At 42.1% G+C, this 27,087-nt stretch overlaps 2 protein-coding genes across 3 annotated transcripts in view; both read right to left on the bottom strand.

The window, feature by feature from the left end:
• Window positions 1-20,764, bottom strand: part of CFAP126 (cilia and flagella associated protein 126) — a 72,040-nt gene extending 51,276 nt beyond the window's left edge. The window contains exon 1 of one of the 2 annotated variants that reach the window (XM_047784077.1): window positions 20,562-20,764. The gene's annotated coding sequence lies outside the window, so the exon portion shown is untranslated. Of the gene's footprint in view, window positions 1-20,340; window positions 20,535-20,561 lie in introns of those variants that run through there. The other variant, XM_047784078.1, reaches the window with a different exon arrangement.
• The window catches only part of LOC125128697 (intelectin-2-like), a 60,604-nt gene that overhangs the window by 18,541 nt on the left and 14,976 nt on the right, over window positions 1-27,087 (bottom strand). The window contains exons 2-5 of the mRNA XM_047782877.1: window positions 20,948-21,047; window positions 20,672-20,821; window positions 20,453-20,579; window positions 17,315-17,451 (exon numbers count right to left, since the gene is read on the bottom strand). Of these exons, the coding sequence (XP_047638833.1) occupies window positions 17,315-17,451; window positions 20,453-20,579; window positions 20,672-20,821; window positions 20,948-21,047 (514 nt within the window). The remainder of the gene's footprint in view (window positions 1-17,314; window positions 17,452-20,452; window positions 20,580-20,671; window positions 20,822-20,947; window positions 21,048-27,087) is intronic.

Raw genomic sequence — 27,087 nt, 5'->3', positions numbered from 1 at the left:
ACCCATGCCTCTAGTGACTCGAGCCACTGCAGTCAGACTCCTAACCTACTGCACCATGTCAGGAACTCCTGGTTTTGTTCTGTTGGAATTATTTTGGTGACTAAATTTAGGTTAGTCTCCAGATACCTAACTAGTTATCTTGGCATCATTTATTGAATAACCATCTTTTCCCCACCAACTTGAATTGCCACCTTTGTTATATTCCCTAATATATTGGGTCTATTTCTGAATCCTCTAACTCATTGTTCTGGGGGGAGAAGTGACTGTTTAGGTATTGTCTCTCTTTAAGGTTCCGGAGTTTCTGTTTCAGCTTAGTGGATTAAGAACCCAACGTATCCATGAGGATGCGGGTTCTATCCCTGGCCTCACTCAGTAGGTTAAGGATCTGGCGTTGCTGCAAGCTGTGGTGTAGGTGGCAGACGAGGCTCGGATCGCATTGCTGTGGCTGTGACGTAGCTGGCAGCTGTGGCTTCAATTCGACCCCTAGCCTGGGAACCTCCATATGCTGCAAGTGAAGCCCTAAAAGTAAAGGAAAAACAAAAAAATAACGTTCAGGGAGTTCCCGTTGTGGTGCAGAGGAAACGAATCTGGTTAGGAACCATGAGGTTGTGGTTCGATCCCTGGCCTTGCTGGGTGGTTAAGGATCTGGATACTTATTTTTATCATTTGCCTTAGTTTTCTCATGACTGAAATTAGACCAATAGGAAATCTTTTATTTGGATTGAGATCATCTGCCATTGGACTCCAAGTTTATTTTGTGTCTATGGAAGGGCATAAACTACCTGACTGAGGGCAACTACCAACTTGAGTGCTGGAGTCAGAGCACCAGGATTGAATTCTGGTTCTGCCTAAATGTGTGAACTTGGACAAGTTACTTGATCTTTCTGGGTCTGAGTACCCCTTGGGTGCAAATAAGGATAATCTTAATTTGAGCATTAAATATATGTAATACGGCCGAGTAGGGCCTACTACTATGCACCCTGATACATAGTGAGTAGTCAGTGATTTTAGCATATTATTGGCTCAAGACTGCGCAGTAAAAAGAAGTACCTATTCAGGTTACTCGAAACAGAAAAGGGGAAATTTATTATAAAGTCACAGGACATTTATAACAGATTCCAAAAGTAGGAAGTATAGGTTGGGGCCTCGAAGGGTACTAGAATCTGGAAGATAGAACATGATCAGGAAGTGATCCCCCCAATCTCTTTTTTCCTCTGCCGTGTTTCATTCTTAATTCTCTGCAAGTCAGCCTACAACGGGTGCTTCCTAGTTGACAGTCACCATCCTGAGGTAACCTGGGCTTGTACCTTTCTTGAAACCTAGTAAGCGTCTTAGTAGTATAATAGGAAATGGGAAGAACAAAAAGAAGACTGGTCAGTTTAAGTGGAGAGCCCGGAGAAGGTAAAGGTTTTCTTTTTTTTTCTCTGAAACTGATGGTCTTTTAAAAATTAGGTAATGACCTTCCTTCTGTCAATTATCAGGTTTTTGTTTGGGTGTGTAGTTTTCCAAAGATTGTGTGCATATTCAAAAACAGAAATAGAGGAGTTCCCTTTGTGGCTCAGCAGAAACGAATCTGACTAGGAACCATGAGGTTTCAGGTTCAATCCCTGGCCTCACTCAGTGGGTTAAGGATCTGGCGTTGCTGTGAGCTGTGGTGTAGGTCCACAGATGTGGCTCGGATCTGATGTGGCTGTGGCTGTGGCAAATATAGAAGCTATTTTATTTTTATTTATTTATTACTTCAGGCCACAGGTGTGGCATGTGGAAGTTCCCAGGCTAAGGGTCAAATTGGAGATGCAGCTGCTGGCCTACACCACAGCCATAGCAATGCCAGATCCAAGCCACGACTGCAAACTACAACCGTAGCTCATGGCAACGCCGGAGCCTTAACCCACTGAGTGAGGTCAGCACTCAAACCCATAGCCTCATGGATATTAGTCAGGTTTGTTTCCACTGAGCCACAACGGGAACTCCAAAAGCTATTTAAAATTTCTCTATAGATTACAAATTTCTGATCTATTTTCTTTCCTGTGAGGAACCTAAGGCTCCCTCTATTGGAGACTGCTATTATGTCTCCCCTCTTATATCCCATAAAAAAAGAATATTCTTGATAAAAACGTTTCCTGAGGAAACTAGAGAACAAGCTGTAGATAACCACAATGACTGAAGAGACAACAATATCACTATTGGAGGTAATTTATGTTTTACTTGCATAATTAAGAATAAACAGTGGTTCTAATGGAAAGTAGTATATGATAGCTATGTACTTTGATTAATATATAGGGTAGCCATAAAGTCTGGAAAAAGATACTACTACTTTAGTGTGTATTGAAATATAATATCACCAAACTATTAATGTGTATTCATTTATGTTTCCAGATTTCTTGGCAACTTGGTAAATATAGTAAAACTAACAACGAGGAGAGATTAGGTAAGTGAGGTAGACGAGTAGGTGAGAAGCAAGAAAGCTCTGATTGGAGTTCCCGTCTTGGTGCAGAGGAAGCAAGTCCACCTAGGAACCATGAGGTTGTGGGTTTGATCCCTGGCCTCGCTCAGTGGGTTAAGGATCCAGCATTGCTGTGAGCTGTGGTGCAGATCACAGACATGGCTCGGATCTGGCGTTGCTGAGCTCTGATTAGACCCCTAGGCTGGGAACCTCCATATGCTGCGGGTGCGGCCCTAAAAGGACAAAAACACCGAAAATAATAATAATTATAAAGAAAAGCCCTGATTGTCATATACAAATTTTAACTAGAAATAAAAGGATTTGCCTCAAGTTTGGTACTAGGGGAAATGGGAAGGAGACTAAGAGATTCTTAGATAGATTCAATATTGCTCTATAGTAGGAAAAACTTCAGTCCTCCTGGGTTTCTCCTTTACTTTCACACTACTATCACAATAACAACACTTCTGACACCTAGGTGGGGGTTTTTCCCATACCAAATGATTCCATGACACCAGCTGGGTGTCCTGCAATTTAACCCAATTCCGATGCTATCTACCTAGAGATACAGGTTAAGGGGTCAGTCCCACAAGACTGCCTGCCCCTGTGCCCTTCAAGGCCAATCACAAGTACAGGTTGTTACATGTGCTTCTGACCAATCAGCTACAAGTCAGAGGTTTCTGTGACTCCCCTTTAAGTTAAATTACTTTGCTAGAATGACTTGCAGAACTCGAGAAAATAGTTTACTTACTGTTTACCAGCTTTTAATAAAAAGACATGATAAAAGATACTGATCAACATCTGGATGAAAGAGATGCTCAGGGAAGGTTGTGGGAAGGGGGTGTGGAGCCTCCCACATCCTCTCTGGAAATGCTCCAGACCCTGTCCACTGGGGATTCTTATGGAGGCTTCATTACATAGGCCTGATCAATCACTAATTCCACTTCCAGCACCTCTCCTCTCTCCAGAGAATGGGGGATGGGGATGAATTCCAGGCCTCTGATGCTGGCTTGGCCTTGCTGGAGACCAGCTCCCATCTAGGAGCCCATCAAAAATCACCTCATTAGAACAAAAGTTGCCCCTATTACTCAGGAAATTGCAAGAGATTTAGGAGCACTGTGTCAGAAAACCAGGGTCAAAGAACAAATATTAGCTCAAAATATGCTCCAGTACTCTTGTCACTTAGGTATTTACAAAGGTTTCAGGAGCTCTGTTCCAGGGACCAGGAGCAGAGACCAATATATATATTTTCTGTCATCTCACATGCTCACATAGACAACAATGAAAAAGAGAACTTATATATTGTGAGAAAGTATTTCTTTTTTTTTTTTTTTTGTCTTTTTAGGGCCAAACCTGTGGCATATGGAGGTACTTAGGCTAGAGTTCCAATAGAGCTGAGGCACTGGCCTACACCACAGCCACAGCAACGTGGGATCCGAGCCGCATCTTTGACCCACACCACAGCCCGTGGCAACGCCAGATCCTTAACCCACTGAGCAAGGCAAGGGATTGAACCTATGTCCTCATGGATGCCAGTCAGGTTCCTTAACTGCTGAGCCATGATGCGAACTCCTGTATGAAAGTATTTGGATATGAGTTCCTGCTGTGGCACAACAGATTGGTGGCATTTGGGGAGCTCTGGGATGCAGATTTGATCTCCAGCCTGGCACAGTGAGTTAAGGATCCTGCCACTTGGCTCAAGACCGTGGCTCGGATCTGAACCCTGGCTTGAGAAAACCATATACCGTGGGGTGGCCACAAAAGACAACAAAACAAAAAAAAAAAATCAGACATGAGTTCTGCAGTACAGCAGGTTAAGGATCTTTGCTGTGTGGGTTTGATTCCTGGCCCAGGAACTTACCCATGCTGCAGACACAGCTTCCCCCACCCCCCCAAAAAAAACAGTAAGGCAGATCTAAGGTGAGATATATTGATTACATCAATAAATAAATGGCCTTACCACACCTGTTAAAACGATTTTCATATTGACTACAAAAGCATCCAACACATCTAAAATGAAGAGATTCAGGAAGCCTAAAAATAAATGACTAAAAAACGTACCAAGATATATACACAATGGAATACTACTCAGCCATAAAAAAGAATGGCATAATGCCATTTGCAGCAACATGGATGGAACTAGAGACTCTCATACTGGGTGAAGTGAGCCAGAAAGACAAAGACAAATACCATATGATATCACTTATAACTGGAATCTAATATCCAGCACAAATGAACATCTCCTCAGAAAAGAAAATCATGGACTTGGAGAAGAGACTTGTGGCTGCCTGATGGGAGGGGGAGGGCGTGGGAGGGATCGGGAGCTTGGGCTTATCAGACACAACTTAGAATAGATTTACAAGGAGATCCTGCTGAAGAGCATTGAGAACTTTGTCTAGATACTCATGTTGCAACAGAAGAAAGGGTGGGGGGAAAAATGTAATTGTAATGTATACATGTAAGGATAACCTGACCCCCTTGCTGTACAGTGGGAAAATAAAAAATTAGAAAAAAAAAAATGTACCAGGGAGTTCTTGTCATGGCTCAGCAGAAACGAACCTGATTAGTATCCTTGAGGACTTGGGTTCAATCCCTGGCCTGGCTCAGTGGGTTAAAGATTGGGCATTACTGTGAGCTGTGGTGTAGGTCTCAAATGTGACTTGGATTTGGCATTGCTGTGGCGGTGGTGTGGGCCAGCAGCTGTATCTCTGATTCAACCCCTAGCTGGGAACCTCTATGTGCCTTGGGTGTGGCCCTAAAAGCCAAAAAAAAAAAAAAACAAAACCCACTAATAAATAAATCCAAAACTATTTCTTTGAAAAAATTAAACTGATAACTTCTTAGCAAAACTATTCAAAAAAGAAGGGGAAGATGGCACAAATACATAAAATTAGGAAGAGACACAAGAGAAAGAAATCTTAATTCTATAAAAATATGTTCAAAAATTTACATTAAATGTATAATTTTGTGTAAAACCGCAATTTAACAGAATTGACCCCTGTGGACACAAAGTAAAACAGACAATTTAACATAAAAAAATTAGGGAAACTAGTGAGAGTTACCCCATAAAACAAAACAGGCCCAGGTAGTTTCACAGAAGATATTATTATACTTTAAATCCTGAAGTTAATTTAGAGCATGGCAATTGAAAGAAAATTACCAAATTCATTTTTTTTCACAATAAATTACACTTTAATATGATGCATATAATAAATTTGGGGAGTTCCTGTCATGGCTTAACAGAAATGAATCTGACTAGCATCCATGAGGACACAGGTTCGATCCCTGGCCTTGCTCAGTGGCTTAAGGATCCAGCATTGCTGTCACTGTGGTGTAGGCTGGCAGCTATAGCTCTGATTAAACCCCTAGCCTGGGAATCGTCATATGTGGCAGGTGTGGCCCTAAGAAAGACATAAATAAATGAATCTGAGTGATTGTAGTTGAATTCATATAAATTTTTAAAAATAACTCTCTAATCTCTCTAAGACTTTCTTAAACAACAAGGTTGTATTGTGGTTTTTTTCCTTTTTAGGGCCACACCTGTGGCATATGGAAGTTCCCAGGCCAGGGGGCCGATTGGAGCTACAGCTGCCAGCCTATACCACAGCCACAGCAATGCCAGATCCTTAACCCACTGAGTGAGGCCAGGGATTGAAGCTGCATTCTCCTGGATGCTAGTCAGATTCGTTTCTGTTGTGCCACAGTGGGAATACTGAAAACCACAAGTACTGAATTATCAAACACAACAATTTTTAGCAGCATTAGTACTTAACAGTGTCCTGGTGGATCCTTCAGTGGCTTGGTGGAAGGCAAGGTGGGCATTAAAGCTCCTCCTTTACAATAAGGAGTCTAAAGTTTAGGGAAGTTAGGTGACGCCCCACAAGTTCACACAGTTAATTTTTTTTTTGTCTTTTTTGTTGTTGTTGTTGCTATTTCTTGGGCCGCTCCCGCAGCATATGGAGGTTCCCAGGCTAGGGGTTGAATCGGAGCTGTAGCCACCAGCCTACATCAGAGCCACAGCAACGCGGGATCCGAGCCGCGTCTGCAATCTACACCACAGCTCACGGCAACGCTGGATCCTGAGCAAGGGCAGGGACCGAACCTGCAACCTCATGGTTCCTAGTCGGATACGTTAACCACTGCACCACGACGGGAACTCCCACACAGTTAATTTTTTACGAAAGGAAGACTACAATCCAACTTTCCTCTATTTAATAAATAAGATATAATTTATCACACATCTAAATGTCACAGTGAATCAGACTCAAAAGGGGAGGAGTAAAAGGCATGTGTGCTTTAAATATAGCCAGGAAAACAGTATGATTTTCAATAGGGTGATGCAGTAGAACGTCTCTTGTAAATGATAAAGCACCACCTTTAATCACATTCCAAGTCTTGCCTCTAACTTTCATTTACACCCAAATCATCCTCCAGTGGCATGAATCTTCATTCCTGGAGACAGGTTAACTGGGCAACACATAGGCAGACAGACCAGAATGGCAGTTTCCACACAGGTGCTACGGAGGAAAAGAGGAGGCTCTCCCAGCCAGGTTTTATAGTTGCCAGAAAGCATCGGGACAGAAATTACAAGGTGGTTTTGATGTCTCTCATGAAGGGTTCTGGATAAAGTAAATGTAACACTGATTCCCAAACCTGGATTTTAGAACCATGACCAAAACTAAACAAACAAAAAAACCTGTAGATCGATTTCACTTACTGATACAAAAATCTTATATAAAATGTTAGCAAGCAGAATCCAGTAGTGTGTTAAAAAATTTGTATCATGACCAAGTAGATAATACTCCATGGATGCAAAGATAGTCAAAAGAAATCTATTAATGTAGTTTATCATATTAATTGATCCAAGGTAAAAAAAATGTATGCTTATCTTCAAAGATGCATTATAAGTTTATAACAACAAAGTAAAAAGACAATGGGAAAAAAGTTATAACTTATATCACAAAGAGTTAATAATATCTTTGATTTTAAAAAAAACAACAGGAGTTCCTTTGGTGATACAGCAAGTTAAGGATCCAGCATTGTCACTGCAGTGGCTCAGGTTCTATCCCTTTGTCCAGAATTTTCCCATGCCATGAGTTCAACCAGGAAAACAAAACAAAAACTTATAAAATACTAATAACCCTATAGAAAAAAACTGGGCATAATCAGGCATATCACAGAGAAAGAAATACAAAAAGATGAAATGATGTTCAACATTGCTCATAATTTTTTTTTCTTTTTCTTTTTAGGGCTTCACCCATGGCATACGGAAGATCCCAGGCTAGAGGTCTAATTGGAGCTGTAGCCACTGGCCCACACCACAGCCACAGCAATGCCAGATCCAAGCTGCATCTGCAACCTATACCACAGCGCACGGCAACTCGGGATCCTTAACCCACTGAGCAAGGCCAGGGATTGAACCCGCAACCTCATGATTTCTAGTTGGATGCGTTTCCACTGAACCGCAATGGGAACTCCCTCCTGATTTATTTTTTTAATGGAAATTTTAAAAATGGAGATAGCACATAAGAGTATGTATTTACATCCAAAACTTTGATATCATGCTCTGTTTGTCAGTCTGTGAGGAAACAGGCTTTTTTTTGGGGGGGGGGGCACAACCCTGGCATATGAAAGTTCCCAGGCTAGGGGTCAAATCAGAGCTATATCTGTGCCCTATACCACAGCCACAGCAACGCAGGTCTGAGTCACGTCTACAACCTACACCACAGCTCACGGCAATGCCAGATCCTTAACCCACTGATGGAGGATCAAACTTCTTCATGGATATCAGTTAGATTAGTTACCACTGAGCCACAAGGGGAACTCCTCAGTGTCTTTTTATTAAGCAATCCCACTTCTAGAAATCTATCCCAAAGGTATTCTGGCAAATAAATAAATAAGAAAAGAAATGTGCACTATTAAATGTAGCATTATTTGTAACAGCTACAGGCTGGAAACAACCCAAATGTCTATCAGTAATAACCATGGTATCTCCACACAACGGAGTACTAAGCAGCCATAAAAAGTAATGAGGAAGATGCTGCTCTGGAGCAATCTCCAAGAAATACTTGTAAGTGAAAAGAGCAAGATGTAGCACATGTGAGTAGTGTCCTATTATGTTCAGATATAAATATGTGTTTCTAACAGAAAAACGATGGAAAAATAAGAGATATTTTTCTCCCTTTAGGGAGAGAGAAGAAATAAAGTGAAAAGACTTTAAATAAAGTGGAAAAGGGTAGAAGATAAACTTCTTTGAATATACCTTGTTTTGCAGAGTTTCCTTCCTTTCTCTCTCTCTCTCTCACTCTCTCTCTCTTTCTTTCTTTCTTTCTTTCTTCCACACTCTCAGCATATGGAAATTCCCCAGAGGTCAGGGATGAAATCCGAGCCACACCCGAGACCCACACAGCAGCTGCAGCGATGCCAGATCCTTAAACCACTGAACCACAGCAGGAAATCCCAGAGTTGATTTTAGAACCATGTAAATATTTTACATAATTATAAAATAAAATTAAGTAAAAACAAAAGTAATTCCTAAAATAAACCAATAAATTCTCACAGTAGTTTTTTATAAAGAGATAGTTGGCTAAATACAAACGCTATATAAATGAGTTAATACCTCTGCTCCCTCTCAACATCACAAATTTCATACCCAGTTTTCTTTCTTAAGGCTAAGTCTCCCTCTAGTGGAGATTAGTTTTACAACTAGTCCCCCCGACACCCTACACTGTCTCCTGCTGCCAAATCCTTAAATTACATAAGTATTAGAGTCATGAGAAGAAGGACGTAGTGGAAGATGGGATAGCAAAGAGTCAAGGACAGAAGCAAATTTTAGAAGGAAGTGGGAGGGGGTTGAGAGATATGAGAGGCTCTAAGAGCCAAGAAACTTTGGTTATTCAACTCAGAATGGGGAAGGAACTCCAACATCCTGTTGTTTTTAAGATTGCCACCACCTCTGCCCAGAAAGACGTGATTAACATGACAACATCACTGTGTACTCAGGGAAGTAGCTCCCCCCAGGGCATTGCCTTAGGGAGAAACTCTGGCCAGAAATAGTGATGAGTAGATGGGTGATTTTTCCTGAGCCAGGTAAGGTGTGATGGGGGTGAACTCAGGCACCTCGCTCATCTCTCAGGACTTTCCCAGAGTCCCACTGACCATTAAGGTCAGATGTGTGAAAGCTCTGCCTTCTCAGAGACCGATCATGGGGAAAGGCCCTGGCACAGGCTCCCCAGTTCCTGGCAAGGAGAGGAGAGTCAGAGACTAGCCCACATTGAAAGTGGCCTCTGGGGGTATGAGGGGAGAGTCCTGGTGTTCTGGGCTGTCCTGGTGTTCTGGGCTATCCTAGGTCTCATCTGACCTCACATAGCGGAAACTACTGAGGAAAAGTCCTTTAGAGGAGAACCTCTCCTCACATCTACTCCAATTTCTAAAAGTATGTGCCATTCTTCCTCCCATGCTCTGGCGCACTGTGGTCTTACCCTCTGTAGAGAACTTTTGAGGGTTGCCACCTCAGCATGTATCCCAGTCTCCTCTACAGTTTTTACATAAGAATACAAAAAGAAATGAACACTAAAAAACAGCCTAGTTTTTTAGGTTCATTTTCTGGTCCTCTAAAATCTAACTCCTTAATTCAGCTCTCCTACGTGTCTAGCCTGAGAATACTGTCCAGGAACTTATTCATTTGAATAATTATTTCAGCCCATTCCCACATCTTTCTTTGTTCTGCTTCACTTCCTCCCTTTAAGAGGTGAATTGAGATCCTAGAGGGAAAAAAATGGCCTACCTAGGTGTGGTGACCCTTCCTGAGTGCAAAATATAAGAAACTTGTTGCTAAAGGCCAAGGTTCTTAATGTAACAAAAAGTAACGTGAGCCTTATACAATGAAATATTTTCAGCCTTAGAAAATCATGAAATTCTGACATATTGCTATAACATTGGGTGAGCATTGGATGAGCCCTGAAGATATGCTAAATAAGCCTATCACAAAAAGACACATTCCATTTATATGAAGTACTTAGAGTGATCAAACATCATAGAGACAGAAAATAGAATTCTACTGGGGGGCAGGAAGAATCAGTTATTGTTTAATAGTTACACAGTTTCAGTTTTGCAAGATAAAGAGAATTCTGGAAATTGGTAACAGTGATGGTTGCATAACAATATGAATGTAGTTTAAACAGCACTTTAAAAGAGTTAAGATGGTAAATTTTATGTTACGTGTATTTTACCACAGTAACAAAAAAAAAATTTATGTGGTAATGTGAATTTACTGAAGACAGCCAAGAAGTAATAAAACTAGGCACCACTGAATGACACTAGGATAAGGTGTCATGTGTCATTTTGACAAGTACCAGGAGGAACATCTCTCTCCAGAGCTCTGTGTCCCTCCTTTGTACATGCATAAATCACTCAAGCATCATTTGTACCTCTTCTCTGAGAACATATTGCCTCAGACCATTCCCAGATTTTACCCTCTTCTTCTGTCAGAAAGTAGGCAAAGTCCAAACTCCCAAACTGGCCTGTTCCTGAAAGTCCAAACCCTGAAATCTGAAATCTCAAGCTTTTATTTAATCTGATTAGATAAATGCAACAAAACAGGTTTCTTTCCTATGGGAAGTCTCAGATGTTTAATTTCCTAGTGTACATTGAAACTCTTCAAGAGTGGAAAGGAGATGTAATATCGAACATTTCTTCAATTTACTTGACCACTGGACTTAATTTTCATGGAGCATATCAGGAGTTTTCTCAGCTGATTTTTTTTTTTTTTTTGGCTTTTTGGGGCTGCACCTGTGGCATATGGAGGTTCCTAGGCTAGGGGTCGAATCAGAGCTGTAGCCTTTGGCCTACACCACAGCCACAGCAACGCCATAGCTGAGCCGAGTCTGTGACCTACACCACAGCTCACGGCAACTCTGGATCCTTAACCCATTGAGTGAGGCCAGGGATCGAATCTTCGTCCTCAATAGATACTAGTCAGATTCATTTTCGCTGAGCCATGACAAGAACTCCAAGAGCTTTTTTTAAAAATTTTTTGTGGCTGCACTTGCAGCATGCAGATGTTCCCAGGCCAGGGTCAAACCCATGCCACAGCAGTGACCTGAACCTCTGCAATGATAATGTCAGATCCTTAACCTGCTGCTGCTGCCACAAAGAAACCAAAAACTTTTATTCTTAGGTCTAATATTATTACCAACTAGGTATGGCCCTGGACAAGTCATCCCACTCCCAGTATTTCACTGCCTTAATTTCACAAATGAAGGACAGTAACATCTACCCTGCCACTTCACAGGATTGCTGTAAAGAAAGATAAATTAAGATTTCAAAATAGTATAAATATGGAGGAGTTCCCGTTATGGCTCAGTGGTTAACAAACCCAAGGACAGGAGTCTGATCCCTGGCCTTGCTCAGTGGGTTAAGGATCTGGTGTTGCCATGAGTTGTGTAGGCCAGCAGCTACAGCTCTGATTCAATCCCTAAGCCTGGGAACCTACATATGCTGTGAGTAGAGCCCCAAAAAAGATTTAAAAAATTTGAAATAGTATAAGTAGGGAAGATACATGGTATTATTATGTTTTCCCCCTTTACTTGAAAGGTAATGTGATGAGTAAAGAGACCACTAGATTAGCAAGTCATGTTCCATCTTATGCCAATTACTAACCAGTGTGCCTTTGAGCAACTTGTTTAGCTTCTATGAGATTCAGTTTCCTCTTCCTTTAATGAATGAAAGAGTTAGTTTCTAAGTTCCTTTCCAGCTTTTTTTTCTTTTTAGGGCTGCACTTAGGGCATATGGAAGGTGTTGAATCAGAGCCGCAGCTGCCAGCCTATGCCACAGCCACACCAGATTGGGGCAGCATTAGCGACCTATGCCGTAGCTTGCGGCAACACTGGGTCCTTAACCCACTGAGCAAGGCGGGGGATCCAACCTGCATCCTCACAGACACTATGTCTGGTTCTTAACCTGCTGAACCACAATGGGAACTCCCCCTTCCAGCTTTAAGGATCTTAAAATACTGGAGGTCTCTTGTGGTGCAGCTGGTTAAGGATCCCTCGTCACTGCGGTGGCCTGGGTTGCTGCTGTGGTGTAGGTTTGATCCCTGGCCCAGGAACTTCCATATGCCACAGGCAAGGCCAAAAAAAAAAAAAAAAAGGAAAGAAAGAAAGAAAGAAAAAAGAAAAAGAAAGGATCTAAAAATATTATAGTGAAATCTCTAACAGGAAAGTTATATAAAATTTTGGAGTATAAAATATATTTTTAGGATTCAGTGTTTAAATATGTATCTTGAAGACACATAAATGGAGAATGGATTGAAGATGACAACTGTGGGTGCAGAGAAACTCATTAGGAGTCTTCTGCAGTTTAGGTAAGGGGAGATGGTTGATTGAACCAGGGTGAGAGCAAAGAAAATGGAAAGCAAGTGAGCTGGGCTTAAAAGTCTCAGTTGATCACCTGATCCACCTTTTTGTATTTGTTGTCACAGCAAACATTCAGATGATGGAGAGATGCAGGCCCAAAACTTTAGCAGCAAACCAGAGCTAATCTTCCTATTTCCCACCCAGATTCAAATTCTCCAGTTTTATAACGAGACCAAGACTCTTTCTAGTGCAGACCACTATTTGGATATATGCAATGGCTCACAATTTACTCATTACACTTGGATATGCATGGAAAAAAATGTAGCATGTTTTATAATTGAGCTGACCTGTACTTAAGCCTCTGTCCTACAAGATGTGGAGAAATGGGGGAAATTTTAACTGCCCAGTTAAAGTTCTCTCAGTTTCTTCTTCTTCTTCTTCTTCTTTTTTTTTTTTGTTCTTATACTGATTTCATAATACTCCAAAATACAAGACACATTTTTATAAAATAGAAATTCCTTTTGTGAGTGGAACAAATTAATTTTTATTTCTGTATAAGATGAATATACTATTTGTTTTATGAACGTTTATTTTATAGATATGATCACAATTTTAAAGTTAACTGATTTATTGCAGGGGAAAGAGGGAGCTGACAAGAATCTACATGCAAATGTAGTCCTAGTAGCATATGTGAACGGAAAGGTGTAAATTCGAGAGTTGATTTGCAAACTTGAGCAAAAACATTTTACAGGAAGAGTGAGTTTTGTTATCTAAGGAAAAAAGCTGAGCTCCTTTAAAAAGGGCTTTTGCAACCATGAGGACACAGGTTCTATCCCTGGCTTCGCTCAGTAGGTTAAGGATCTGGCGTTGCTGTGAGCTGTGGGTGTCGGTCAGCAGCTACAACTCTGACTTGACCCCTAGCCTGGGAACCTCCATATGCCACAGGTGTGGGCTAAAAAAAATTTGTTTTCAAAAAGGGTTTTTGTACACATACGCATGCTCGTGTTTTATGTGCATAAACAGGTTCCACCTAGAAAAAGCCCAATATATTAGAATCGAATTTATAAAAAAGATTAATAAGAGAGTATTGATTGACTTTTATCAATAAAGGGACTCCCTACAGGTTTTATTTAAACTGCTTACATTTGGGGAGTTCCCTGGTGGCTTAGGGGATAGGACTCAGCACTTTCATTGCTGGAGCCTGGGTTCAATCCCTGGTCTGGGAGCTAAGATATCATATCAAGCAAGTGCATGCTGCAGACAAAATAAATAAATTGAAAAAATAAACTGCTTAAATTAAAAAGTAATCACTTTGCACACCATTTTTAGCTACTTACTGAGTAAATGTAAGTACATACATATTTACTTATTTATTTAGGCCACACCTGGCATGTGGAAGTTGCCAGGCCAGGGATTGAATCTGGGCTCCAGCAGTGAAAGCATGCCATAGCAAGGACCTGTGCCACAGCAGTGACAACTCCAGATCCTTTAACTGCTAGGCTGCAGTTAACTGCTAGGGAACTACTGTGTATATATATTTATGCATGTATAACTTAACATTTATGCATGTATAACTTAACCTAGCTGGTACTATTTTCTAAGATATTTGGTTTTCTCAGTTGCTTCTTCTTTAAATAGCAGTGGTGACTGTGTTTTCAAAGATGATAACAATATCTCCCATCCCATAAGCTCTTTTGAAATGTGACCTGGACAATTACCTTTCAAGAGATGGAGTCCTTGTCCCCTCTCTTTGAATCTGGGTTGGTCCTGTGACTTGTTTTGACCAATAGAATAGAGTGGAAGTGCTAATATGTAACTTCTAGGATGGAGCCTTAGCAGATCTGTAGTTTCTGTCTGCCTTGATTGGGATATTCCCTCTTGCTAGTCAGTTTGTTATGTAAGAGACCAGATAAAGGCCACGTGGAGAGAGGCCTATGGCGATCTTGATCATTCTAGCTCCAGCCAAATTCCTACCAGAACAGCCCAGCTGAGCCCCATCCAACCAAAGGAACCACGAGGAATAATTGTGTTTTTTTTGGCCATACCCACAGCATGTGCAAATTCCTGGGCCAGGGATTGAACTGTTGCCAGGGTTGCGACCTGCATCACAGCTGTGGCAAAGCCAGATCCCTAATCCCCTGCACCACAAGGGAACTTCCTGTTCTTATTTTTTTTTAATTGAAGTGTAGTTGATTTACAATACTGTGTTAGTTTCAGGTATATAGCACACCTGTACTTATTGTTTTCAGATTCTCTTCCCTTATAGGTTATTACAAAATATTGAGTATAATTCCCTGCGCTATACGTAGCCTTATTGGTTATATGTTTTATATATAGTAGTATGTATATGTTAATCCCAGTGTTTTAATTTATGCCTCCCCTCACCTTTTCTTTTTGGTAACCATAGTTGTTTTCTTTTTTTTTTTTTTTTGGTCTTTTTGCCATTTCTTGGGCTGCTCCCGTGGCATATGGAGGTTCCCAGTCTGTGGATCTAAACGAAGCTATAGCCACCGGCCTACGCCAGAGTCACAGCAACGTGGGATCTAAGCCAAATCTTCGACCTACACCACAGCTCACGGCAACACCGGATCCTTAACCCACTGATCGAGGCCAGGGGTCGAACCTGCAACCTCATGGTTCCTAGTCAGTTTCCTTAACCACTGAGCCACAATGGGAACTTCATGTATCTCTTTTTAAAAATTTTATATTATTTATTTATTTAAATTTTTTGTTTGTTTTTTAGGGCCGTACTATAACATATGAAAGTTCCCAGGCTAGGGGTTGAATTGAAGCTGCAGCTGCCAGCCCTAGCCACAGCCAGAGCAACTCGAGATCCAAGCCAGATCTTTGACCTACACCACAGCTCACAGTAATGCTGGATCCTTAACCCACTGAGTGAGGTCAGGGATTGAACCCATGTCTTCATGGTTACTAGTCGGATTGGTTTCCACTGTGCCACAATAGGAACACCTTTTTTTTTTTTTTTTTAAGATTCCACTTATAAGCGATGTCATATGATGTTTATCTTTGTCTGGATAATCTCTAGGTCTATGCATATTGCTATAAATGGCATTATGTCATTCTTTTTATGGCTGAGTAATATTCCATTGTATATACATTGTATATATAAACCACACCCTTTTTTTTTTGGTCTTTTTATGGCCACACCAGGCATACCGAAGTTCCCAGGTTAGGGGTCAAATTGGAGTTGCAGCTGCCTGCCTACACCACAGCCATAGCAACTCAGGAACCAAGCCTTGTCTGCAACCTACAACACCTCATGGCAATGCCAGATCCTTAACCCACCGATCAAGGCCAGGGATCCAACCTGTATCCTCATGGATACTAGTTGGGTACGTTACCACTGAGCCATAATGGGAACTCCCCAAAGCACATCTTCTTTATCCATTCATCTGTTGATGGACCTTTAGGTTGCCTCCATGTCTTGGCTATTGCAATTAGCACTGCTACAAACATTAGGTGCATGCATCTTTCTTTTTTGTTTTTTTGCCATGCCTGCCACATATGGAAGTTCTTAGGCCAGGGATCAAACCCGACCCACAGCACCAACTCGAGCCACTACAGTGACGATGCTAGATCCTTAACCCACTGCACCAGAATTCCAGTGTGTATCTTTTTTTTTTTTTTAATGGCCACACCTGAGGCACATGGAAGTTCCCAGTCTAGGGGTCTAATTGGAGCTGTAGCTACCAGCCTATGCCACAGCAATGCCAGATCTGAGCAGAGCCGTGTCTTTGACCTATATGGCAGCTCATGTCAATACCGGATCTTTAATCCATTGAGCTAGGGATTGAACCTGCATCCCATGGATACTGGTTAGGTTTTTTACTGCTGAGCCACAACAGGAAGTCTGTTTTATTTTTTTGTAATTATTATTTCTTTCTTTCCTTTTTTTTCCCCACTGCCCCTGTGGCATATGTTAAATTCCTGGGCCAGGGGTCAGAGCTGTGACCTATACCAGAGCTGCAGCAACACTGGATCCCCAACCCAATGCGCCAGGCAAGAGATCCAACTCACACCTCCACAGAGACAAGCCAGATCATTTACCCACTGCGACACAGCAGAAACTCCTAAATTGTTATTTTAGGCCACTAAGTTTTGAAGTGGTTATACACAAATAGTTATCAAAACATGGTGCTTTGGGGTTATCTCAGTCCCTGTAGGAAAGTACTTGGTCTTTCACCATTCCATTTCATTTTTCAAGAGGGTTGCAAGATATTCGATACCACATGCTCTTCTTTAATGTGATGCTGACACTCCTCCCATTGAGGAGTCTATATTCTCTCCTCTTAAATCTCCTGCAGTGCAGTGGGTTAGGGAGCCGGCATTGTCACTTCAGCAGCCCAAGTTGCTGCCGTGGCACAGGATGGATCCCTGGTCCAGGAACTTCCACATGCCGCAGATGGGAGTTAAATCTATTCAGAATCTACTTCTCTCCCCACCCCAACAATTCCAGTGTGACTGGATTAGACCAGATACTGAGTCAAGTTCTCACCTCCTAGTCCTAGGGTTTGGGGGTTTACTTGTTTTGTTTTTTAATTCATTCTTCAGGAGCAGGAGGCTCAGATTCCCTTCCAGCACTGGCTCCACCTTCAGGGTGTCATTAGAATATTTGGGAGTGTTCTGCAAGGGCTGTAGGGAGGGGCAGGTGTGTTTAGGGGTAGCAGGAGGTACTGCTGGCATCCTAACCTTAATCTCCTGCAGTTTCCCCAACACTTCACCTTGTTGTCAGAAGCCAGGCAATCCACCTTTCCCAAATTAGTGCTAGAGCTCTCATTCCCTCCTTTGACTTTGACCTCATAGCTGCCCCCTCCAAGGACTCCAAGACAAGTGTACTCTTTGTAGGCCTGGTCTCAAGTGATGCTCTGATTTAAAAAGGGATTTGTGGACAATCAGTATAAATGACCTAGTTTGGGTCTAACTCCATCATTAGAATGGAAACTCAGTCATGTCTCTTTATAATTTTACTTCTTCATCTGTAACATTTTGCTGATTAATAAGATTAAAATGATTAAATGACATTGTAAATTACTGTAATACAAAGTTAAGGTAAAACAAATGCTAGTCATTATGATTAGAAAGTGTATATATATTATCTGACAATACCACCCAAAGCAATCTACAGATTTTTTTTTTTCTTTTTAGGGCAGCACTTGTGGCATATGAAAATTCCCAGACTAGGGGTTGAAATGAAGCTACAGCTGCTGGCCTACACCACGGCCACAACAACTAGGGATCTGAGCTGCATCTGTGTCTTACACCACAGACAACACTCATGGCAACGCTGGATCATTTAACCCACTGAACAAGGCCAGCGATTGAACCCGCATCCTTATAGATATTAGCTGGATTCATTTCCACTGTGCTACAATGGGAACTCCAGAAATTTACAGATTTAACATGATCCGTATCAAATTACCCATAGCATTTTCCACGGAACTAGAACAAAGAATCCTAAAACTTTTTTTTTTTTTTTTTTCCCACTGTACAGCAAGGGGGTCAGGTCATCCTTACATGTATACATTACAATTACATTTTTCCCCTAGCCTTTCTTCTGTTGCAACATGAGTATCCAGACAAAGTTCTCAATGCTATTCAGCAGGATCTCCCTGTAATAATCCTAAAACTTATATGGAACCACAAAAGACCCAGAAATTGCCAAAGCAATCCTGAGGAAAGAATAAACCTAGAGGAATAACCCTCCCAGACTTCAGAAAATACTACAAAGCTATAGTAATCAAAACAGTGCAGTACTGGCAAAAAAACATATGAATCAAATGAACAGAATAGAGAGCCCAGAAGTAAACCCATACACCTACAGTCAATTAATCTTTGACAAAGGATGCAAGAATATACAATGTAGAAAAAGTCTCTTCAGCAAGTGCTGTTGGGAAAGCTCAATAGCCACAAGTAAATCAATGAAGTTAGAACACACCCTTACACCCCACGCAAAAATAAACTCAAAATGACTTAAAGATTTAAATATAAGACATGATACCATAAAACTAGAAGAGAACATAGGCAAAACATTCTCTGACATAAACAGCAGCATTCTCTTAGGTCAGTACACCAAAGCAATACAAATAAAAGCAAAATAAACAAATGAGATCTAATCAAATTTATAAGAGCTGTAGCTGTAACTTTTACAAAGCAAAGGAAACCATAAACAAAACAACAACATATGAACTGGAAGAAAATATTTGCAGGAGTTCCCATTGCGGCTCAGCAGAAATGAACCTGACTAGTAACCATGAGGGCACAGGTTCGATCCTTGGCCTTGCTTAGTGGGTTAAGGATCTGGTGTTGCCGTGAGCTGTGGTGTAGTTCACAGATTCGGCTTGGATCTGGCGTTGCTGTGGCTGTGGTGTAGGCCAGTAGCTACAGCTCCAATTCAGCTCCTAGCCTGGGAACTTCCATATGCCTCAGGTGCAGCCCTAAAAAGACCAAAAAAGAAAGAAAGAAAAAAATATTTGCAAACACACAACCAACAAAGGCTTAATTTCCAAAATACACAAACACCTCATACAACTCATTAACAACCAAAAGCTTTTGCTTTTTAGTTTTTTAACTTTCTTAAAAAACTAAAAATAGAGCTATCATATAATTCAGCAGTCCCACTCCTGGGCATATACTTGGAAAAGATGAAAGCTCTAATTTGCAAAGATATAAGCATCCCAATTTTCACAGCAGGACTATTTACAATAGCCAAGATTGAAGCAACCTAAATACCCACTGGGAAAGGAATTAACAAAGAAGATGTGGTATAGATACACCCTAGACTACTACTCAGCCAAATAAAAAAATGAAATAATGCCATTTGCAACAACATGGATGGACCTAGAGAGTATTAAGTGAAGTAAGTCAGAAAAAGACAAAAACTATATGATGTCATTTATATGTGGAATCTCAAATATGACACAAATGAACTATTTATGAAACACAGAAACAAACTCCCAGAGAAAACAAACTTTGGGAGAGTTCCCTGGTGGCTCAGCAGGTTAAGGATTTGGCATTGTCACTGCTGTGGCTCTCATCACTGCTGTGGCATAGGTTTGATCCTGGATCAGGAACCCAGGCATGCCGAGGGCATGCCCAAAACAAAGAAATACAAACACCTCCAAACTTATGGTTACCAAAGTGGAAAGGGGGTAGAAGAGGGATAAATTAGGAGTATAGAATTAGCAGATACAAACTTATTATGTATAAACTAGACAACAAGAATTTGCTGTATAGCACAGGGAACTATATTCAATATCCTTGTAGTAAATCATAATGGAAAAGAATATGAGAAAGATTATATTATGTATAACTGAATCACTTTGCTATATAGCAGAAATTAACACAACATTGTAAGTCAACTATACTTCAATTTAAAAAAGACCAAAAAATGTATATTAGCAATTTTTTTTATATTAGCAAATTAAAGACCCCAAAACCTATTTAATTAGAGAACTGCTGAACTCCGTTGAACCAGAGTTTTCCTGATTGATACATCCATAAGAACACTTTTAAACAGCACACCTATAATTGGTATGAGATGATCAGAGAGGAGATCAGGACCTGGAGTGAACACGACCCAGCTGGAACACGCACAGAGCTATGAGGTGTTCAGATCTATGGGATCACCACTCGCCTCGGAGTAAGAACAAGGCCGGGTCATTTCCAGCTCCTGGTGCCCAGCCCCAGACGCCAACCGGAGGCTTCTTGGGCGGTGCTCCACTTCCCTCCCACCAAATGGGTACCGTGACTTGGTGCTCTCACTGTCGGGAACCGATCAGCACTTCACGGGCTTCCGGTCCTGACTCAGGCCTGATTTGCGGGAAGGTTCCCAACCGAAGTGGCCAAGACAAACCAGCGGGCGGGGCCGTTCGCAAGCCTGATGACGGGGAAGGCCCCACACTTGCAGGCGAGAATCGAAGGCGGCGCGCGGACGAGAAGCTGGGCGGAGTAGGCGAGCGCGGGGCGGGATGTTGGAGGGCAGAGGCTAATCCGCCTCCTCAGACTTCCGGGAAAGCCTGCCGTGCCTTTTCTCCAGGCTTCAGGCCTTGTATTAGGATTCTCTGTTTGCACCGTTAAGACGCTGAAGTTGGCCTTTGCGCAGAATTCGTGTCCTAGAGACAGGCTCTACGTCAGCGCGCTTGGCCCAGGGGCCCAGATTTCAGGTCTGTCTGGGGGTTCCTGCGCAATTGCTTTCACTCGGTCACTGCCCCGATGGTGGCCCTGGGAGCCTGCGGAAACGGAGGAAGTGGGGGTTCGGTGCCCCCTGGACGCTCCCAGGAGTAAGAAGGCGAAATCACCACGCAACGAATTAATTTTGAAGTGCGCGTTTTTATCATTTCATTAATGTGTCCATGTTTTGTCTTTGTAATGAAAATTTATAATCTCACCTTTACATAACTAGACAGCTCTTTTGATAATGCGTCTTTTTTTTCAACCATGCTCCAAGTTGTCTCCCCACTCCAGTTTGCATTGCTCTGACACTTTCAGTTAAAATTATGCCACATACACGTCTCATTTCTGTTTACTCAATGTTTGTTTGTTTGTTTGTTTGTTTTTTAGGGCCGCACCTGCGGCATAGGGAGGTTCCCAGGCTAGGGGTCCAATCGCAACTGTAGCCGCCAGCCTATGCCAGGGCCACAGCCATTCGGGATCAAAGCTGCGTCTGCGACCTGCACCACAGCGCACGGCAATGCCGGATCGTTAACCCACTGAGCGAGGCCAGGGATTGAACCCGAAACCTCATGGTTCCTAGTCGGATTCTTTTCTGCTGTGCCATGACGATAATTCTCTCTTTTTTAACCGTAAAAACATTTGAGGAGCAGCAGAGTAAGGATCAGGTTGTCTCTGCGAGAGGGTTGGATCGCTGCTGATGTGGGGTTCTATTCCCAGACCTGCTGCAGCTGGTTAAGATCCTGCATTACCGCATCTGTGGTGTAGATCTCAGCTGCGGCTCAGATTGGATCCCTGGCCCAGGAACTTCCATACACAGAGGGTGCAGCTGAAAAAGAAAACAAAACAAACAAACGGATTGTTTTTGAAAAGGTAGTATATAAAAGTGATAAAAATATAAATTCACACAGAATATAATTAAATATGAATTTATATAAATATAAATTCATACAGAGAACACAAACAGATGGTTGAGGGAGAGGAGGGGTGGGGGCAGAGAAATAAAGGAGGGATAGAAAATAAAAAATAAAAAAAGGGTTCCTGCTGTGAACTGCGATTGGTATTATCTCTGCAGTGCCAGGATGCAGGTTCCATTCCCCCTCAATAGCACTGTGGGTTAAAGGATCTGGAGTTGCCACAGCTGTAGCTGCAGCCTAGAGTAGTTGGCAACTGCAGTTCAGATCTGATCCCTCACACTGGGAACTCCATGTGCTGTGGGGCAGCCAGAAAAGAAAAAAAAAAAAGTGTGTGTGTGTGTATATGTTTAAATCTTATTTCATATCTATATGAGATAATGGGTGTTCACTACATTTATTTTGGTAATCATGATGTATGTAAGTCAATCATTATGCTGTACACCTTAAATTTATACAATGCTATATGTCAATTATATCTCAATAAAACTGGAAGGGGGAAACAACTGCTAGAATAAAAAACAGGAGTTCCCTGAGTTCCTATCCGGGTGCAGTGAAAACAATCCAAGTAGGAACCATGAGGTTGTAGGTTTGATCCCTGGCCTCACTCAGTGGGTTAAGGATCCAGCGTTGCTGTGAGCTGTGGTGTAGGTTGCAGATGAAGTTCGGATCTGGCGTGGGTGTGGTTGTGGTATAGGCCAGCAGCTACAGCTCAGTTCAACCCCTAGCCTGGGAACCTCCATATGCTGTGGGTGTGGCCCTAAAGAGACTTAAAACAAAAAAAAGAAAGAAAGAAAAAGAATAAAAAACAAATGAAGACTGGCTTTGAAAATTCCCTGAGCAGATAAAACAAGTTTAGTTATACAAGCAATGCTTAATTTAGCTTATTTTACAAGACAAGGGAGGCTAACTTGTCCTGAGTCACTTCTTGCTTATACCTCTGGAAATCATAGGCAAAACTTAAATTGTTCCCCAAAATTAGTGTAAGGTAACCACCAACCAATTTCCTATCACTTAAGAAAATTCTAACATTGTAACCAATCACTGAAAAATAAGCAGTCACTGCCTCCTCACTAATACAAGCTTCTTTATAACAATACAGTTGTCCCTTCACATTCATGGGTTCCACATTCTTGGGCTCAACCAAGCAAGAATCAAATAAATTCAGAAAAAAAATTCCAGAAAGTTCCAAAAAGCAAAATTTGAATTTCCTACAAGCCAATAACTATTTACATGGAATTTACATTGTATTTACAGCTATTTACATAACATTTACATCGTATTAGATATCGTAAGTAATTTAGAGATGATTTTAAGTATATGGGAGGATGTGAGTAGGTTAGAGGCAAATACTATACCATATTACATAAGGAACTTTGGCATTCAAGGATTTTGGTGTCTGAGTGGGGATCATGGAACCAGTCCCCCCCAGATGTGCAGGGATGATGCTATATCCCTTTCCTCCATGTTTTGGTTTGAGTGCTCCTGGTTCGTGAACTTTTTCATTCTGTGCACAATAAACTTTTGCTAACTACAACTTTGATGATTCATTGATTTTACTTTTTTTGTTTTGTTTTTCCTTTTTAGGGCCGCACCGGAGGCATATGGAAGTTCCCAGCCTGGGGGTCAAATGGGAGCTACACCACAGCCACAACAACGTGGGATCCTAACTGAGTTTGCAACTTACCCCACAGCTCACAGCAACACTATATCCTTAACCCACTGTGCGAGGCCAGGGACTGAGCCTGTGTCACATGGATACCAGTTGGGATTGTTACTGCAGAATCACAACAGAAACACTTCATTTGTTTTACTTCTGTTGCTAAAGTTTTGACAAAGTATATACAAAGAAAAGTAAGTTTTCTTTCCAGCTCTACCCTCAATTCTCCATTGTCGTGGCCTGTGCACGCAGGTTAGAAAGAAGAGTTTTCCAGCATAGTGAGGTGAAAAGAAAGAAGAGTGTATTGAGATGAGATGGACTCTGCAATATGATTATCAGATATGACTTCCTGATAATTAGGGAGAGTAGCCCCAGGTGCTTGGTGGTGTCTGTTTTTACAGCCCAGGGAGAGAGGAGATCTTATGACACACCCATTGATTTGCTGATTGGCTGGGGAAAGATGGGGTCTTCTGATATACTTGCTAATTGGTTGGGGGCATATAAGGTCGTATAGGGGCCAGGTGAGGAGTGGGCCATATACCTTTCCTAGTTGGGGGTAGGAAGGAGTAGGCCCATTTGCTCAAGGTGGGGGAAGGGGCATTACAATGAGACACGTTGGGGAATGATAAGGGTCTTGTCTTGGCCAGAGGTTTTGTTTTGTTTTTTTTGGGGGGGGGTGTCAATGCCCATGGAATGCAGAAGTTCCCTGGCCAGGGAATGAACCCACACGACAGCAGCGACTCAGCCACAGCAGTGACAACACCAGATCCTTAACTCCCTAAGCCACCAGGGAACTCCTTGGCCAGAGATTTTGAATTCTATCTCCTTGACGAGGCCATTAAGCCCAACACCCATTCCTTTTCTCAGAAGCAAGCATAGTTATCAGTTTCTTGTCTGCTTGTCCTAGATAATTAAATATGTATATGTATCTATATGTGCATAAATATAGTTTCACCATATTTCCTTATTCCAATACTACATGTTATACATACTGCTCCAAACTTGAATCTTTTTTTTTTTTTTTTTTGGCCTTCTTAGGGCTGCATTTGTGGCATATGGAAGTTCCCAGGCTAAGGGCTGAATCAGAGCTGTAGCCTCTGGCTAGGCCACAGCCACAGCAATGCCAGATCTGAGCTGCGTCTGCAGCCTACACCACAGTTCATGGCAATGTTGGATCCTTAACCCACTGAGCAAAGCCAGGGATTGAACCTGAGTCCTCATGGATACTAGTCATATTTTTTTCTGCTGAGCCATGACAGGAACTCCAAGTCCTTTTCAATTACTATATCTTGGAGACTTTGAACAAATCTAAAAATGGGATGGTACCCAAGATGCAAAGTGTTTAAAAATTGTCCTACTATGGCTGGGTTCTAAAGCATTTCCAGCTCTTTGACAATAAAGGGAGAAGGCCTATACATGGGAATTATAGATGCTTTTCTGACCCCTGCCATGCATTTGGCTGTTTCTTTCCAAATGAAGGGAAAAGTTTGTTCTGTATTCTTGCTTAAGTTCAGTAGGATGGTGATGTCTGAGATTCCTGACATCTCAGATGAGTCTGAGATTCCTGACTCATCCAGATGGATGCTGTTTCCCCAGTAGTGTGTATCGCTCTCACCCAAAGCCCCAGGCCTGGGTTGAATTACAGGCCCGTGCAGGGGCCTCTTTGAAAGCCAAGGCTGGGAGTTCCTGTGGTGGTTCAATGGTAATGAACCCAATTAGTATTCCTGAGGACACTGGCTCAGATCTGGTGTGGCTGTGGTGCAGGCCAGCGCCTACAGTTCTGATTGGACCCCTAGATTGGAAACTTCCATATGCTGTGGATGCAGCCCTAAAACGCCAAACAAAACATATCAGAGAAAAATAAATAAAGCAAGAGAAGAGTCTTGTACCCACCCATGTGGATAAAGGGCAATGCATTGAGATTTAACACTGTACCTGAGGTTCACCCTCAGAATTATTTAATGTTGTGAATATAGATTTTAGTTTCATACAAAAATTTTAACAAGATGGAGTTCCCATTTTAATAAGCAGGATAGGGAGTTCCCGTTGTGGCGCAGTGGTTAACGAAACTGACTAGGAACCATGAGGTTGCGGGTTCGATCCCTGCCCTTGCTCAGTGGGTTAACCATCCGGCGTTGCCGTGAGCTGTGGTGTAGGTCGCAGACGCGGCTCGGATCCCGCGTTGCTGTGGCTCTGGCGTAGGCCGGTGGCTACAGCTCCGATTGGACCCCTAGCCTGGGAACATCCCATATGCAGCGGGAGCGGCCCAAGAAATGGCAAAAAGACAAAATAATAATAATAATAATAATAAGCAGGATAAGACCCGGTGTAGTATCTGTGAGGATGTGGGTTTGATCCCTGGTCTCACCCAGTAGGTTAGGGATCTAGTGTTGCCAAGAGCTGTGGGTAGATTGCAGACTTGGCTTGGATCCAGTGTTGCTGTGGCTGTGGTGTAGGTCAGCAGCTGTCACTCCAATTCAAACCCTAGCCCACGGAGTTCCCATCGTGGCTCAGTGGTTAAGGAACCAGACTAGGAACATGAGGTTGTGGGTTCAATCCCTGGCCTCACTCAGCGGGTTGAAGATCCGGCGTTGCCATGAGCTGTTGTATAGGTCACACAGACGTGGCTCAGATCCCGAGTGGCTGTGGCTGTGATGTAGGTTACAGCTCCGATTGGACCTCTAGCCTGGGAATCTCCATATGCCGGTGGGGCCCTAGAAAAGACAAAACAAAACAAAACCTCTAGCCCAGGAACTTCCACATGCCACAAATCTGGCCCTTAAAAAACCTTTTTTTAAAATAAGAAAACTAAAAATGTGGGAGTTCACTGGTGGCTCAGCAGGTTGTCACTAGTGTGGCTCAAGTGGCTGCTGTGTCTCAGGTTCGATCTCTGGCCCAGAAATGCAGATGTAACCAGAAAACAAGCAAACAAAAATACGTATTTGTATAAGTACCCAAAACTGACCTCATTTTTTTCCCCTGGCCTTGGCATTTGGAAGTTTCTGGGCTAGGGGTCAAACTCTCACCATAATAGTAACTTGGACCACAGCAGTGACAACACTAGATCCTTAACCTGGTGCACCACAAGGGAACTCTCAGAACACACTTCAAATACATGTTTCTTTTTTTCTGAAAAATATTAAAACAATGTTTAACAGTATATTAAGGCATAATTGACATACAAGAAATTGGACATATTCAAAATGTACAAGTTAAGTCTTGACACATAGTATGGATCTGTGAAATCATCCTCACAATAGGGTCAATTTACCCATTGGGCACGGTAAGCATACACCTACAAAAATGTTTCAACCCATTTAAAATTCAAACTGCTTTAATTTTTTAAAGTCCCCCCCCCCTTTTGTCTTTTTAGGGCTGCCCTTCAGCATATGGAAGTGAGTCACATCTGCAACTTACACGCAGCTGACCGCAATGCTGGATCCTTTAACCCGCTGAGCCAGGGCAGGGTTTGAATGCACAGCTTCATGGATACTAGTTCATAGTTGGTTACTGCTGAGACACAAG

The sequence above is a fragment of the Phacochoerus africanus genome, chromosome 6 (genome assembly GCF_016906955.1).
Source record: "Phacochoerus africanus isolate WHEZ1 chromosome 6, ROS_Pafr_v1, whole genome shotgun sequence".
NCBI lineage: Eukaryota > Metazoa > Chordata > Mammalia > Artiodactyla > Suidae > Phacochoerus > Phacochoerus africanus.
This window is presented reverse-complemented; position numbering and strand designations above follow the sequence as displayed.